At 31.5% G+C, this 15,848-nt stretch overlaps 1 protein-coding gene across 3 annotated transcripts in view; it reads right to left on the reverse strand.

The window, feature by feature from the left end:
- LOC134688249 (pyridine nucleotide-disulfide oxidoreductase domain-containing protein 1-like) overlaps nucleotides 1-10,549 on the reverse strand; it is a 41,016-nt gene extending 30,467 nt beyond the window's left edge. For all 3 annotated transcript variants that reach the window (XM_063548753.1, XM_063548754.1, XM_063548755.1), the window contains exons 1-4: nucleotides 10,442-10,549; nucleotides 5,170-5,250; nucleotides 4,176-4,295; nucleotides 3,565-3,636 (exon numbers count right to left, since the gene is read on the reverse strand). In XM_063548753.1, the coding sequence (XP_063404823.1) occupies nucleotides 3,565-3,636; nucleotides 4,176-4,295; nucleotides 5,170-5,250; nucleotides 10,442-10,516 (348 nt within the window). In that variant the 5' untranslated portion in view covers nucleotides 10,517-10,549. The remainder of the gene's footprint in view (nucleotides 1-3,564; nucleotides 3,637-4,175; nucleotides 4,296-5,169; nucleotides 5,251-10,441) is intronic.
- Nucleotides 10,550-15,848: the final 5,299 nt, after the last annotated feature.

The following is a 15,848-nucleotide window of genomic DNA, read 5'->3' on the forward strand; positions in this document are numbered from 1 at the left end:
TTTCTTAATGTTGCAAAAAATTTTAAAGAAAATTTTAACCTAAGGCCACACCAATTTAATTTCTTGTTCTACGGATTTTTGGACTCCAAAATTGGGGCGAGCGAGCGATTTGAAAATTTTAATAAAAAAATATTTAATTTGCAAATTTTTGTGGCGAAGCTTAAAAAGTAAAGGCGAGCGATTATAATTTTTTTGGTAAAAATAAAATAGTAGGTTTTGACTATATTAAAACTTGATTTATCACTTGTACCATGACATTTCTTTAATTTATGAAGTATTTTTTCCCTGTTGAAAATACTTCATAAATTAAAGAAATGTCATGGTACAAGTGATAAATGATAGGAAATAATTGAATAATTAAATCTGATCTATGTATGTGTGACTGACATTGAGACAATTCTCCATCCAAGTCATAATCAGGTTCAGAACAACCCCTTAATGTTATGAATACTAGTATCCCTTTTATGAGGGGTCAAAATATTAAAGTTAAATTTTTTGTTGTTGTTGTAAAAACACAAGTACAAAAGGGCTTATATTTTCCCAAAGAACTATAATATTTGGTATTAAATGGTCAAAACATGTCCAAGAATTTTGTAATATTCCTGGACTTTAACCATGTTAACACATTTACTTTAACAGTTTCAAAATAAGTGAACCCATCCCTCTTTTAGAAAAGTTGTTTAAAATATAATGTATTTCTCCTCTTTTTGAGTAAAAAATTCTAAGTTGTCAAAGTTTTTGTATAGTAGCACTGTACAAATCCTTAGTATTTCTATTTTCTTTTCTACGACAGACTGAACAGTAAGCATGGTAAAATGACCCCTTCAAGGCCCTTGTCTGAGGGAGGGTTGGTCCCAACCTGATAATAACAAACATAGGTCAAAGTATGGCATTTTACACAGTGCTTTGATCAAGACCAACCAGCAAGCTATAAGGGACCACAACTTAGTATTGTACACAATTTGAACAGGAAAACCAACGATCTAAATTATATTTCCAAACGGGAAAATACCAATGAACCACATCAACAAACGATAACTGCTGAACGACAGGTCTCTGAATCAACCAGTACAGGTGCACAAACCTGCAGCGGGTATGACCGTCACCATACATTATAATTGCAGTTGAAGGCAAATCCTTCAGCAGTTATTTGTACTTTATTTTAACAACGAACATTTTTTTTATAGGGAATATAAGTTAGGGGGAAAGAAACCAACGTTTTGTTCTGTACTGGTATTTCTATTTACATCGCAGCACTCCCGCTTGGAATAAATTGGTTTCATGCTGAAACAAATATTCTCGCAGATATTTACAGTGTTGTGGGGTGCTGATAGGTTTAAAATCATTATATAAAGGCTAGACTGTGATTTTAAAAAACAAATGTTGAGATCTTTATATAATATTTACAAAAAAACGGTGCGGGAAATGGACATGATTTCATTTCCGGATGTGGGAAGCAGGAATATAATAAAAAATAAAAAAAATCTGTTTTGAAAAAAATAGGTGCGGGCGGGTCCTTCGAACAAGGATTCAAATTGGTGTGGCCTAAAATGACAAAATCGCAACAATAAATGCATGAATTAATTTCTGAATTCACAGTATTCTTAACCTTGATTACTGATCCATGAAAAAATCCCATATACAAAATTTATTTATGCTTATTACTAACAATAAGTGAGAATTTCACATAAGGAAAAACTACTGAGGTAACCAAATATGGTAAACAAAACACAATTATAAATATCAAAATTTTTGATTCATCATTTCTGTAATTATTATCTATTATATATATAATTGATCCACAAATTGCATGTGATAAAACGATAATGTTCATGATATACTTGTAAATGAGGCGACTTATGAGAAAAACACAAGTTCTCTATGTAAAAAGCAGTTATTTCATTATCTCCCGTATGTTAATTCATAGCAATTTCACAATGAAAATTAAATATGTCCAGTTTTGGGGTTTAAAATTGTGGTGAACAATCAGATCATATAAGTTGACAGGTTGTTCATAGTTTCCAAGCTTTTTTCATCAGAACTGATGAGAATCTGTACTTCTTTTTTAATAAGACAACTTGGGCTCAAAATGCACAAATTCAACATTTTTTAACTTAACCTATTTGTACCATTTCTTTATTTTTTTATTTTGTAGACATGTATGACATTTGAAAGAGATATATAAATTTATTTTCATCACTGTGTTTAATCCATGGATTAACATGATTAATATTCAAATTCTTCAGATATCTCCTATATTAAGGAAGTATTATGAATCCAGCTATTAAACTTCTTTCAGAAATGTTATTTTCATGATATACTTTTAAATGGAGCAATTTAAAAAAAAGTTCTCTACATAATTAGCAGATTTTGTGGAAAGACCACATACAACAAGGTACAAAATACTTCATGTTCCATTAAATAATCCAAGGTCAAATTTTATTTAAAACATTTTTAAAGCTATAATAGACTAACAGGTTTTGTAAGCTAGAAAAGACAAACAGATCTTATCAGCTATCATAATAGACAAACTAATTGTTTTAACACCCAACAAACAAAGATTAGTGAGGTCGAGGTCAAGTGAAAACTGTCTGACGGGTATGACGACCTTGCAAGGTATGCACATTTCAAATATAATTATCCTATTACTCATAAAAAGAGAGAAATTAACATTACAAAAATTTTAACTTTTTTTCCCAGTAGTCACTGAACCATGAAAATAAGGTCAAGGACAAGACACATGTAACAGACAGAAACTTTGTAACATAAGGCATCTATGTACAAAGTATGAAGCATCCAGGTCTCCAATCTTCTAAAATATAAAGCTTTTAAGAATTTGGTTAACCTCCTACACCAAGATGACTATCCCTATGTTGAGCTTTTAAACAAAAGTTGCAGGACAAAAAGGAGAAACGAGAAACACCTATGAACCACATCAACAAACAACAACTACTAACCATCAGATTCTTGACTTAGGACAGGTGCAAGCACTTGTCAATGTTAGTACCAAACCTTCACCCTTATCTGAAACAATAGTGGTACATCACAACATAGAAAGACACACTATAAAATATCAGTTGAAATGGGTTAAGTCATTCAAAAGGCAAATTAACAAAGGTTAACATACACTGAATGAATAAATTTGATCTATGGTTCAAATACAAAATCAATAAAATAAGGAATGAATGATTAAAGCAGCAGTATTATACCTCTGTGAAATATTAAACAGTTTCAGAAAAACAACAAAGCCTTGAACAAAATTCTGCCATTTACAATAATGTTGTTAGGTATACAGTTAAATGTGAAAGGAAATATTTTACAAAATAAACAATTTTGATGTTACAGTCAGGGGTACTACTTGTACACAATGTTGTAACAGTAATTTTCATTTACTTGAAACTAATGTTTTGAAGATAATTCCTTTACCAAACAGTTTTTTTTAATATACATGTAGTAAAATTTCTGAAACCTACATAAAAAAATCCAAATATTCGAATGTAGGTCAGATGTAAGAGGAAATGAATGAATTATGCAGTGAATATTGGATCCCTCACTCTATATTACCTTAGGTTTTCCACCAGAACATATGCACAACTTTCCATACTGGTACTTTGTTTCATCTGCTGTGTGTAAAATCTGGAAAAAAGTTGTAAAAACTTAATTGCAAGTGTCACAAAAACTTAACATGATACAAGAAAATTAGGTCAAGGTCACCTTACAATCATTCCATACAATGTATACCACATATATTTGACCTATTGCTAATAGTTTTTCAGAAATAAACTAGACCAGGAATTCTTAACATTGACTAGTAAACCATGAAAATGAGGTCATGAGGACCTTGTACATATCTAATATAGTTATATTATTTCTCATAATAGGTTTAAGGAGAAAAACTAACATTACAAAAAATCGTAAGTAGTCACTGAACCATGAAAATAAGGTCAAGGACAATGAACATATGTATGACAGACAAATCTTCATAAAATAAGGCATCTATATACAAAGAATGAAGCATTCAGGTCTTCTACCTTCTAAAACATGTAAAATGAAGTTTTTAAGTAGTTAGTTAATACAACCTCAAAATCACTATCCCTATGGCAATGTCAAGCTTTCTGTGATTTTGGAAAAAATAAACAACACCTTACAAAAGATATCAAATTTTAAAACCTTACATGTTTATCAGCTTCTAATAAGGACACATATTTGTGAACAACTTTAACATTTGGACATCCTGTCTCAACAGATAGCATTGGCCTTTCTTCTACATCAAAACTTTCCAAAGCCTTTGTGATCTGAAATATACAACTACCAATAAAATATTAAGTTAAACTTTTCTGCTAGCAATATACAAGATTCTGTGTAGATAAGGCCACATACAAATATGTGTGGTTCTAGTTACCCTACCAACCTTAAGTTTTAGTCTTGATAAAAGACTAACCTAAACATTTGTTTTGTCATTTTTCAATAGGCACTGCTACATTGTGCTAGTCAGAATGTCACTCCCATAGACTCAATGTAAAACAAAAACCATACCTAGCTACCTACCCTAACTTACATACCTAGCTACCTACCCTAACTTTTTTTATAGATGTTACAGGAACATGAGGAACCATGCATACTATTTTGAGTAGATAAAATAAAAGATGTAGAAGTGTAGAAGACAAGGTATGTGTACTGTACAGGGCTAACATTTTTATGATCAAAGAGGCATGTCTCTAAGAAAATCCAAGAGGCATGAGCATCATACCCAGATTCACACATGTATAGGTGTTGTAATCACAATATCAGTGCTGGATAATACTTCCCAAGTCAGGAGCATCTAGCCTTTGTTGGTATTGTATGTTTTTTTTATTTTAGTTCGTTTATATGTTTTGGAGCTAATTTGACTTCCATTTTCCCTGAACTAGTACACATATGTATTTAGGCCAACCTACTGGTGCAGGTTTTCTCACTGAGTTGAAGACCCATTGGTGGCCTTTGGCTGTTGTCTGCTCTTTGGTCAGGTTGTTGCCTAATTAACATATCCCCCATTTCCTTTCTTGGTTTTATTCTTGATTTTCCAATCAAAGAGGTCAAAAGCAAATTGGATTCATCATACCTTCTTTTGTTATTATTTTTCTTATTTATCTTCCTTGAAAATAAACTCAGAGAATTTTTTAGTAATACCTTTCTATAGTTAGTGATGGTTTTAACTAAAGTTGATGCCGATATAAGCAGTATTTCATCTTCAGGACACAATGATGATAACTGAAATAAAATAGAAATCAGAATTAAAAGAATGCCATGTGCACACATTATGTAAATAGACGTGTTCAATAAGTTTCAGTTCTCAAATGATTTAATTATATATCATGTTTACATAATAACTATTTAAAAATGTTTGATAAGTTGTTGCAAGTAGATAAATTTGTCTAATTCCTTGGTTCTTAAAATTTTAAAAAAGGCATCATACATGATTATACATGTAGAAGTTCTTAACAGATTTTATTACATGTTATACTAATTTTTCAGTTCTTGGGACATTTGTAGAAGACTTTATTTGATAAATCAGATTCTATTTACATATTTTAAAGTATCACTATACAGATAATCTAATATTCAAATATGTCTCTTTAAATGAATTAATTTCCTAGATCTTCAACTGAAAATCATGTATTCCCATTCAAGACGGAAGGAGTGAAAAATCATTAACAATACATTTTTTTTCTACTTACTCTAGAACTTAATTTGCATATAATTTGGGTTTGTATGAATGACATTATCTACTTCTAGCAAACTTGTCATTAAACTAGATTATAATGCAGGAAATAATCAAATCACCACAAATTGAACATGTTGTAGCAGATTATTAATTTCAACCATAAGCCTCAATCTGCAGCTGTGAACAGGGGGCAAATAAGGACTTCTTCTTTCCAGGGAAATATATCCTATCACATCAATGCAGTTACTGATTAAATCATAATTATATTTACTGGGTAGTTTAAGTACTTTTACCATAACTACTTTGTTATTCTGTTTAAAGTATACATGTTGTTGACAAACAGTTATGGTTATATATAGATAAGAATTATTTGCCAAAACAAATAGTTTCATCATGTTCAGCTGATTATGTTCATGCAGTACAGTACACAATGGTACAGGGATTCAAGAGTACATTTGTATATTCTCAGAATTTGCTCTGATCCCTATTTTCTACCCTCAACTCTTATTAGTATCAAATGTATATATTTTTTTCTGAATTTTTTTTCCCGAATGTATATCAGTATATATTCATGGCATATATTAGTTCAATTTTGGATTATTTTCCCCTTTTCCAGGTTATCTTGTGAATTATAAATCAAATTTTAAAGTTTATGTACGGCCAATAATCTTCCATAAATGAAGGATGAATAGAATTACCAAAAACTAAAAAGAAGAAAAGAAACCTTTACTTTTTACCACAACCAGTAGAAACACAAGATTGAGCAATTTCCATGTTCACTACAATACCAAACATTAAGCTCCAGAACAGAATACTTTTTTTCCTGTCACAGTTGTAAGTACTGTGGAATTCACTTCCATCAAAGCAAAAATATAAAATAATCTTTCAAGACGTCAAATTATAATTATTTGAAGTAATGATAATAAGGCAAGATTTTCAAACACTTATTTTGGGGACTTGTTCCCATTTACAGTCATGACAGTAGAAAAGTCAATATAAAAAAAACCCCAAATATTCAATTTACTAACTGACTAACTAAAATGTATGAACTCAAAATCTCAAAACTTTGAATAAAATAAATATTTTCCAGTCAAGCAAAATATAGGAGGGAGCACAATAACAATTTCTTTTTAATTATTGTTTGACATGGGAAAAAAAAACATATTACCCAATGATAATTGTTTCTTTGTTTATATTGAATTAACACGATTAATATTGATTCACTAATCATGCTTAATTTTATGGGTCTTTGCATCAGAAATAAACACATTTATTCTAAAACCAGTTGTACATGTATAGGGGAAGGGTTGAGATCTCATAAACATGTTTAACCCCGCCGCAATTTTGCGCCTGTCCCAAGTCAGGAGCCTCTGGTCTTTGTTAGTCTTGTTTTATTTCAATTTTAGTTTCTTGTGTATGATTTGGAAATTAGTATGGCGTTCATTATCACTGAACTAGTATATATATTTGTTTAGGGGCCAAATGAAGGACGCCTCAGGGTGCAGGAATTCCTTGTTACATTGAAGACCAGTTCAATACTAGCACATGGGCGTGGAGTTGGTCTCTGTTTAGTAGTTTGTAACTCTACTGGTTCCTGGTCTCTGATGTTACCGACTGGAAGCAGTAGGTTTCGATGTAGTTTTTTTATTTTTCCCTCTCTGTCTTCTCGGATAACAGTAAATATGGGAATTTCTTGATTAGGCTGATCCAAAACAACATATGGTATATCTTCCCATTTATCAGCCAACTTGTGTCTGCCATCGAAGTATACAATCTTCACTAATACTCGGTCTCCCTTCTGTATAGAAGCTCCTCTGACTCGAAGATCGTATGCTTCCTTCTGTGTTGCTTGAGCTTTCTTCGATGCTTCTGATGCCAGTTGGTATGCAGAAGAAAGTCTATCACGAAGACCTTTGAGGTAGGTTATGTTATGTTGAATCTATGTGCGTTTTGCTTATTGTATTGTCTGCTTTAGAAAGTGCTTTATGCTTTGTTTGCACGTATGTTTTTGCTTTGCATGTATATGTTATTTTTAAATATGCTTATTTAAATTTGGTAATTAACAGTTCATTGCATTACTGTTATAATGTATTACTAATGCATCGACATATGCATTATGATTAGATTTGGTATTTAGATGTATTCATGAGACAATAGAATTGGAGATCACTATTTCCGACTTAATGAAATTATATAGTATTCTTTTATTATTGAAATGCTTGGAAAAGTAAACAGTTTCCTTGTTCATAATTGTTAACATAATGTTTTAAATCTTTTATATAGTTACTTAATTATATTACATCCATTAATATAATGTATTGTTATTACAGGGTGTTTATTTTGGATTACAATATATAACGAAATAAAGAATCCATAACTTTATATTGTCTTGGTGTAATATTTGCCACGAAACAAGACTACATGTTACACAAAGTGACACATGTAGAAATGTGAAGTTCCCGCCAAAAAATTGACCACTAATCAATACCAATAAAACACAATTGAAACACCTGATAAAAGTCACACCTGAGCGAACCTGAAATATACACTCCGTATAGTTTAACCCTTCTGCTGTTGTTTATTCTATGGTCGGGTTGTTGTCTCTTTGTTACATTCCCCATTTCAATTCTCAATTTTATATGATACCGTTAATGATACGGGTCATGCTCTCATATATTTTAAGATGGTATGATACTAAACCCCTAACGGGAGTGATTGTAATTGATTTCCATATGATGACATGGATGAAGACATAATCTTTCAATCTGTTTAATTATAAAGGTCATTGGACTCAGGTTCTTTTAAACTGAGTTTAGACTGTTTTACTGTTACATATTGCTATGTGTTTCTTTAATTCACATTGGCTAGCAGTAAAAACTTATTAAGTCTTGTGTTAATATGTCATTTGATTAACTTAAGCCATTTCATGATATTTTATGGTGTGTCTTTCTATGTTGTGATGTAACACTATTGTTTCAGATAAGGGTGAAGGTTTGCTTCCATTGAAACCTTTAAACCCACTGAAATTGCTTGCACCTGTCTTCATTTGTATGTCAGGCATCTGATGTTCAGTAGTTGTCATTCGTTGATGTGGTTCATAAGTATTTCACTTTTTTTTAATTTTTTGGATAAGCCAGTTAATTTCACCATTTGAATGGTTTTACACTAGTAATTTTTGGAGCCCTTCATAGCTTAATTGCTGTTTGGTGTGAGCTAACTTTTCAGCCAAGGCTCCGTGTTGAAGACTGTACTTTAAACTATAATGGTCTACTAATATAAATTGTGACTTGGATGGACACTGACACTCACATCTTTTTATATATCTATAATGTAAATAAACAAGACAATATCATGGCTACCATATTAGCTGTGTATTAATACAAAGGCTTTGCTGGTTGCCCACAAGTTCTTTTCGGCATTAAGTCTGTTAAAAACAGTACAATAAAATTGAGAATGGAAATGGGGAATGTGTCAAAGAAACAACAACCCGACCGTAGAAAAAAACAACAGCAGAAGGTCACCAACAGGTCTTCAATGTAGCAAGAAATTCCCGCACCCGGAAGCGTCCTTCAGCTGGCCCCTAAACAAATATATACTAGCATGACTAGTTCCATGATAATCATGATAATGAACGCCATACTAATTTCCAAAATACAAGACTAACAAAGGCCAGAGGCTCCTGACAAGTTCATATTACAAAAGAGCTTGAGCATTTAATTTTCTAAAAGAAAATTACTGACACTAAAAAGTAAAAATCAAATGACCATTTTGTATAAAATTCCAGACACAAAATTCCAACACTAATATAAGCAAATAAACTGTATATGTCACTTTATCCTACAATGTACATTAGCTACAGTAGAGATACATGTATATGGGGAGGGTTGAAATCTCACAAACCATGACAAATTTTAGTGCATGTCCCAAGTCAGGAGCCTCTGGCCTTTATTAGTCTTGTAGGTTTTTTTAATATTAGTTCATTAAAGAGGGTGGTAATAGGGGCATCTTCATGAGGAGTAAAGGTACATTAAGGGTAATTTTTGGTCCCTGATGATAAAATATCCACTTTCTTTTAGATGATAAAAAAATCAAATGATTTTGACAAATAACGTTAATTTTCTTCAAAATTCTTTATTTGAGACCTCTGACGAATCAATATAAGGATACATGTATTTTGTCAAACCACGGTAATTTTTTTATCAAATTGGCGCTATTTTGTCAAATCACAGTAAATTTTTTATCAATTTGGCAATAACGGTAGCCGAAAATGGCAGTTTAACGCCTGAAGGTAAAGGGCATAACTACCCTCATTATAGGGTGGCAGGTCATGCAGGTAGATGAAATTTTCTTAAACAAAGAGATAAATGAAAAAATGAACAAATTGATACCTAATTTATATAATTCTAAAGCTGTTAGTTGGCACTAGACTGCTAGAAGTGACAAAGCAGCACATCTACTTGAACTGACAAATATACAGTTTTAGATATGGGACGAGCTTTGATGTCCCATTGCCTTGGCTTGTCTGGCAATACAGCTGTTGACGTCCGAGATATCTCGGACAAGTCAATAATGTCTGGGCGAGTTGGGAATGGGGCGAGTTGTCTGTGTCGAGTTGATAATGGGGAAAGTTGTCTTACTTCCAAAACTCTTATTTATGGCCCAAATTACTATATATATTTTTAGACAGCCTCATGCTAGTTAAAAGTCATGCATTATATTGTTTAAATTAATCTTAACCTTCTCTGCACATGAAACACCAGCTATTCCACCCCCAACAACAATGAATTTGTAAAACTTAATTTTAATATCCATCGCTCAATGGGCGCTGCCATTACACATTCCCGGATGAAGAATAAAAGATAGATTTTATCGAAACAATCAATATATTTCCTTATTATTATCCCATATGGTCGTTTAGTGCCTCATTAATGGGTTAAATTCATTATGTCTGAATTTTCCTGAAAAGTGTAAAATTAAGAAAAGCGCTCAGTCGCCCAGATGCATCAATTTTATGTTTTTCAATTGTATAAATGTATGGAGCCTTTAAATTAGTGAGAAACGGTCGGTTTCTCCGTTATATAACTATAGCGAATTGTTTACGGAAAGATAAAAGAATACAGTTAAAGCGTACACATATATGAATCATATATATTTGACCACCTAGTAATTAGAATTTTACCGTTTACCGCCATCTTGAGTTGTACGATATCAGTACACAACCAGTCTAAATCTGCAAATTTTGAGACAAATTTACACTTCATGTATAGGACTGTTTATTTGTATGAAGAAAAATACGGTATTGATTGCATTATCCAAAACATTTAAACAAATATAAAATATTTGTGTTATGTAGAATGAATTTTTCAACTTCCGACATTTAAGGGTAGATAACTCTTATGGATATATTATGAGCACTTATCCTTAATTTTCATAATGTTGATCTACCACATTTGGAATTACATTGATGAACATAATTATGAAAATAACTATACTATACTATATAAAACTCTTTTTGTATTGGTGTCAGTCTCTTGCTTTCGGAAGGCTACACCTTTGATTATCTCTTGAATGTGTTTTAAATGAATTTTAACATCAAAAGGATTTAGATTAATAAAATGAAATCAAAGTTTTGGAATAAGATTTTTTATATATAACAGCCAACAGTTTTTTTTTTTCAGTTACTTTGTATATTTTTAGGACATGTAAACTATTTGACTGTACCTAGTTTATGGAGCCAATACTTAAATGCTGAAGATTTTCAAAATATGGTATGATAAGTCAATCTATTGTGACCGGTCGGCTAAAAGTGCAGCATTCGATTCCTTGCAATAAAATGAAATTGAGAATGGAAATGGGGAATGTGTCAAAGAGACATGTACTTCTAAGATATTTTAAATCAAATTTAAGCATCAAGTGTTCAAAGGGATCCGAATCCCTGTGTTGTTTACCGTATAGAGCAATAGGCACAACAAGGTAGTCAAATTTTTTTTTAAAGCTAGTACCTTGCAATGGTTATTAATTTTTTTTTTTTTATTTAAAAAAAAAAAAATCCCAAGAAGTGTCATGCCAAAAAGGCCCATGATAGCAATATGATTTAACTGCTTCCAGGAATTCATTATTACAATTAAAAAAATATTATGGGTTGTCCCATTTGAGTTAGATATATTGGCTTTTGATTTTTTTATGTTTAGTTATAGTTTCCACTGAATTGACAACATCACATAAAGTTATAAGCAACATCAATTGTTGTATACAATCATATATGTTTAATATCTGTACATATATATTTGATTTTCTGTATGGCTCTTAATTCTTTTTTTTTTCTTCTCACAGCTCAAATATAACTTTGAGAAAATTTTGGTCCTCAATGCTCTTCAACTTCGTGGCCTTTTTAACCTTTTTGGATTCGAGTGTCACTGATGAGTCGTTTGTAGACGAAACGCGCGTCTGACGTATACACTAAATTTAGTCCTGGTATCTATGATGCGTTTATATGGAATATTTGTATTTCATATATCTTCACTTTTTCTATCAAACACCGAATGTAACCTATATTCTATGACTGCGGGTCAGTGGTCATGAAGCTATCAAATAATTTAAATGAGTAACCACAAAGTACCCCCATGTTTTCATTTGTATCAGTCAGACACATGCATTTGTTTGTACAACATTTACTGTAATTATTATCACTACCCATTAACGGTGCAAGATACTATGGAACCTTTTTTTTCAGTGGTTTTGTCATATGAAGAAGTAACAAGTAACAGCTGAAAAGGAAATTTTAATCAATTTTAGGTTATTTGGGATTGTGTAACCTTCAATAAGCGCATTCATTTATATTCTCTCTTTTTTATTTTTTCGATGAACTTGTTGTCATGTTGTCGTCTCCCGTCTGTTTGCCATGGCGTTTACATTTTTACTTCATGTTGTGAGTTTTTAAAATCCTCTTTGTTTCCCCATCTAATTTTAACGGTATCTTGACTATTTTAAGATATATCCCAGATGTTTTTTAACAAAGTCTTTGGACGGAACCCGATAATTATCATATTGTTGTTATTGTTGTTATTGTTATTATTTTTAATTTGCAAAGAAGACTGAAGTCTTCTATTTATACAAAAATATGATATTTCGAAATATTTCATATTTAATAATAGGCTATACAAAATCTGATTCTTTCATTTAGTGCTCCTTTTGCACCCACAGAGAATGAAGGATTAAGTAAGAATTGTACATTTGAAAAAAAGCAAGATTGCATGCCCACAACAAGACAATTAAATTATTGTTATCTCGATTTCATAAAATAAGAAGTGACAATTCCTTTCCTGAAATCAACATGAATAGCGTTTTCTAAGTCTAATCTTGTTAATAATATGCGATTAAAAGAGAAAAAAACAAATATTCCTCGCCAGGGAAAAAAATAATCTTTTAACCGATAAATACGGCCGTAAATGAAGCTTATAATAAAGACAGAAGATGCATATAAGAAATACTCAAACTCATGAATAAAGGCAACAGTAGTATAATTGTGTTCAAAAGTCATATATCGATTGATAGAAAACAAATCCAGGTTACAAACCAAAAACGAGGGAACTTGAACTCATCAATTATAAGAGGAAAACAAAAGAACAAGAGAAACACCGACGTTTAACAAAAACAAACGACATCACACATAGAAACGAACTATTGGATAACAACTGCCAAATTCCTGACTTCGTGTTGAATTTTTGGTCCTCAATGCTCTTCAAATTTGTACTTGTTTGGCTTTATAACTATTTTGATCTGGGCGTCACTGACAAGTCTTATTATGTAGACGAAACGCGCATCTGGCGTTTTAAATTAAAATCCTGGTACCTTTGATAACTATTGATATTATAAAGGACATTTTAAGTAAAAAATGGTGGATCGAACCTTTTTTTAATGGCACGCCGAACCTCCCGCTTTATGACAAACATATCGCTAAAACACTACGTGACAGAAATATAGCACAAACACACGCAAGAAAATTCATCACAGAGAAACGCACAAACCAATAATATAAAAGTGGACACAACACACAAACCAATAATATAAAAGTGGACACAACACACAAACCAGTAATATAAAAGTGGACACAACACACAAACCAATAATATAAAAGTGGACACAACACACAAACCAGTAATATAAAAGTGGACACAACACACAAACCAATAATATAAAAGTGGACACAACACACAAACCAATAATATAAAAGTGGACACAACACACAAACCAATAATATAAAAGTGGACACAACACACAAACCAGTAATATAAAAGTGGACACAACACACAAACCAATAATATAAAAGTGGACACAACACACAAACCAGTAATATAAAAGTGGACACAACACACAAACCAATAATATAAAAGTGGACACAACACACAAACCAATAATATAAAAGTGGACACAACACACAAACCAATAATATAAAAGTGGACACAACACACAAACCAATAATATAAAAGTGGACACAACACAACATAACCACATACAAACAACTTACATATTCCATCAACGATTAACACCACAGGATATCAAAAACAGTGTCGCACTCATGTAATAGTAACATTGATTCTCGATCTTTATGCAATTATTTTACAATATTCGTCCAAACAATTTTCACGACACTGATGGTATGGAAAGGCAATATTATAATCATGTTGACTTCAAACTATAAGACATACCATATTATCCAACCGTAACCATAACATGCAGATACATCAAAAATAAATCCCCGAATGTTGGATGCAAAAACACCGAAACATGCCTCACACCAATGCAAATTCACATTTAGTTAAAACAGTCATATTCGGGAATATGACAATGATGGTATTGAAAGGCAATTTTAGAATTATTTGGATATCAAAGAGTAAAATCACAAAAATACTGAACTCCGAGGAAAATTCAAAATGGAAAATCCCTAATCAAATGGCAAAATCAAATGACAAAACACATCAAACGATAGACAACAACTGTCATATGCCTGACTTGGTACAGACATTTTCAAAGGTAGAAACTAGTGGACTGAACCTGGTTTTATAGCGCTAAACCTCTCACTTGTATGACAGTTGTATCACATTCCATTTACAACGATGCGTGAACAAAACAGACATAATCATCATAGGTAAATAGTCAAAATATGGGTACAGCAGTCATCATTGTATCACAATCAATGAATGTGTTCGTAGATAGTAGATATTTTTGTGTTCTAATTAATTTTTCTTTTTAAAATTGTTATACGATGATGACTGATAAACCCATATTTTGACTATTTTATTTATTGTGTCTGTTTATTAAACGCATCAATGGAAATATAAGGGAATTTGATGAGATTTTCATTAAAGTGAGAGTGTTAGCTCTATAGAACCGGGTTTAATCCACCATTTTCTACATTTGAAAGTGCCTGTTACAAGTCAGGAATATGACAGTTCTTGTCCATTCGTTTTTTGATGCGTTTTGTTATTTGATTTTGCCATGTGATTATGGACTTTCCAAATTGATTTTCAGTATTTTTGTGATTTTACTTTTTTCTCAAAACAAACAAATATTTAACAAAACACACAAAAAGCATTCATAAAAAAACCCACATGATTCACGTGTTTGACGTCATAAAATGTAAAAGTCACGTAAAGAAATATAAAATAATTTTGCCGTTCAATGTTTTTATTTTTTTTATATATAATAACCCATGGGTAATGGTGGTTAAACAGGGTTAAAAATCAAAAGTATGTTAGACCTTAATTCAGAAAGAGACCGAGATTTATAATTATCGTGAATTTCGCTAGAATTGATAAAAATCCAAATATGGTTAATACCCCTACGTGAGTAAAATAATTTTGTCATTCAAAGTATTTTCAACTTTATAATATATTAAACGATACGACCTAACATAATTTGCAATTAGTTGTGTTTATTTCCGAAATATAGTCACACAGCTATATATTTTGTGCAATGTCAATTTCATCATGGTTCACTTTTTCCATGACAAGGGTTGGTTCCTTAAAGGATAAACATAAGTTTAAAATTAGTTTTACAATTCAAGTAGCTATTAATGTATTAATCTAAGTTGCAGTACAAATTATTATTGTATAGTTATATACTATTTCCAACAGAAAGTAAC

Source organism: Mytilus trossulus, chromosome 10 (assembly GCF_036588685.1).
Source record: "Mytilus trossulus isolate FHL-02 chromosome 10, PNRI_Mtr1.1.1.hap1, whole genome shotgun sequence".
Lineage (NCBI taxonomy): Eukaryota > Metazoa > Mollusca > Bivalvia > Mytilida > Mytilidae > Mytilus > Mytilus trossulus.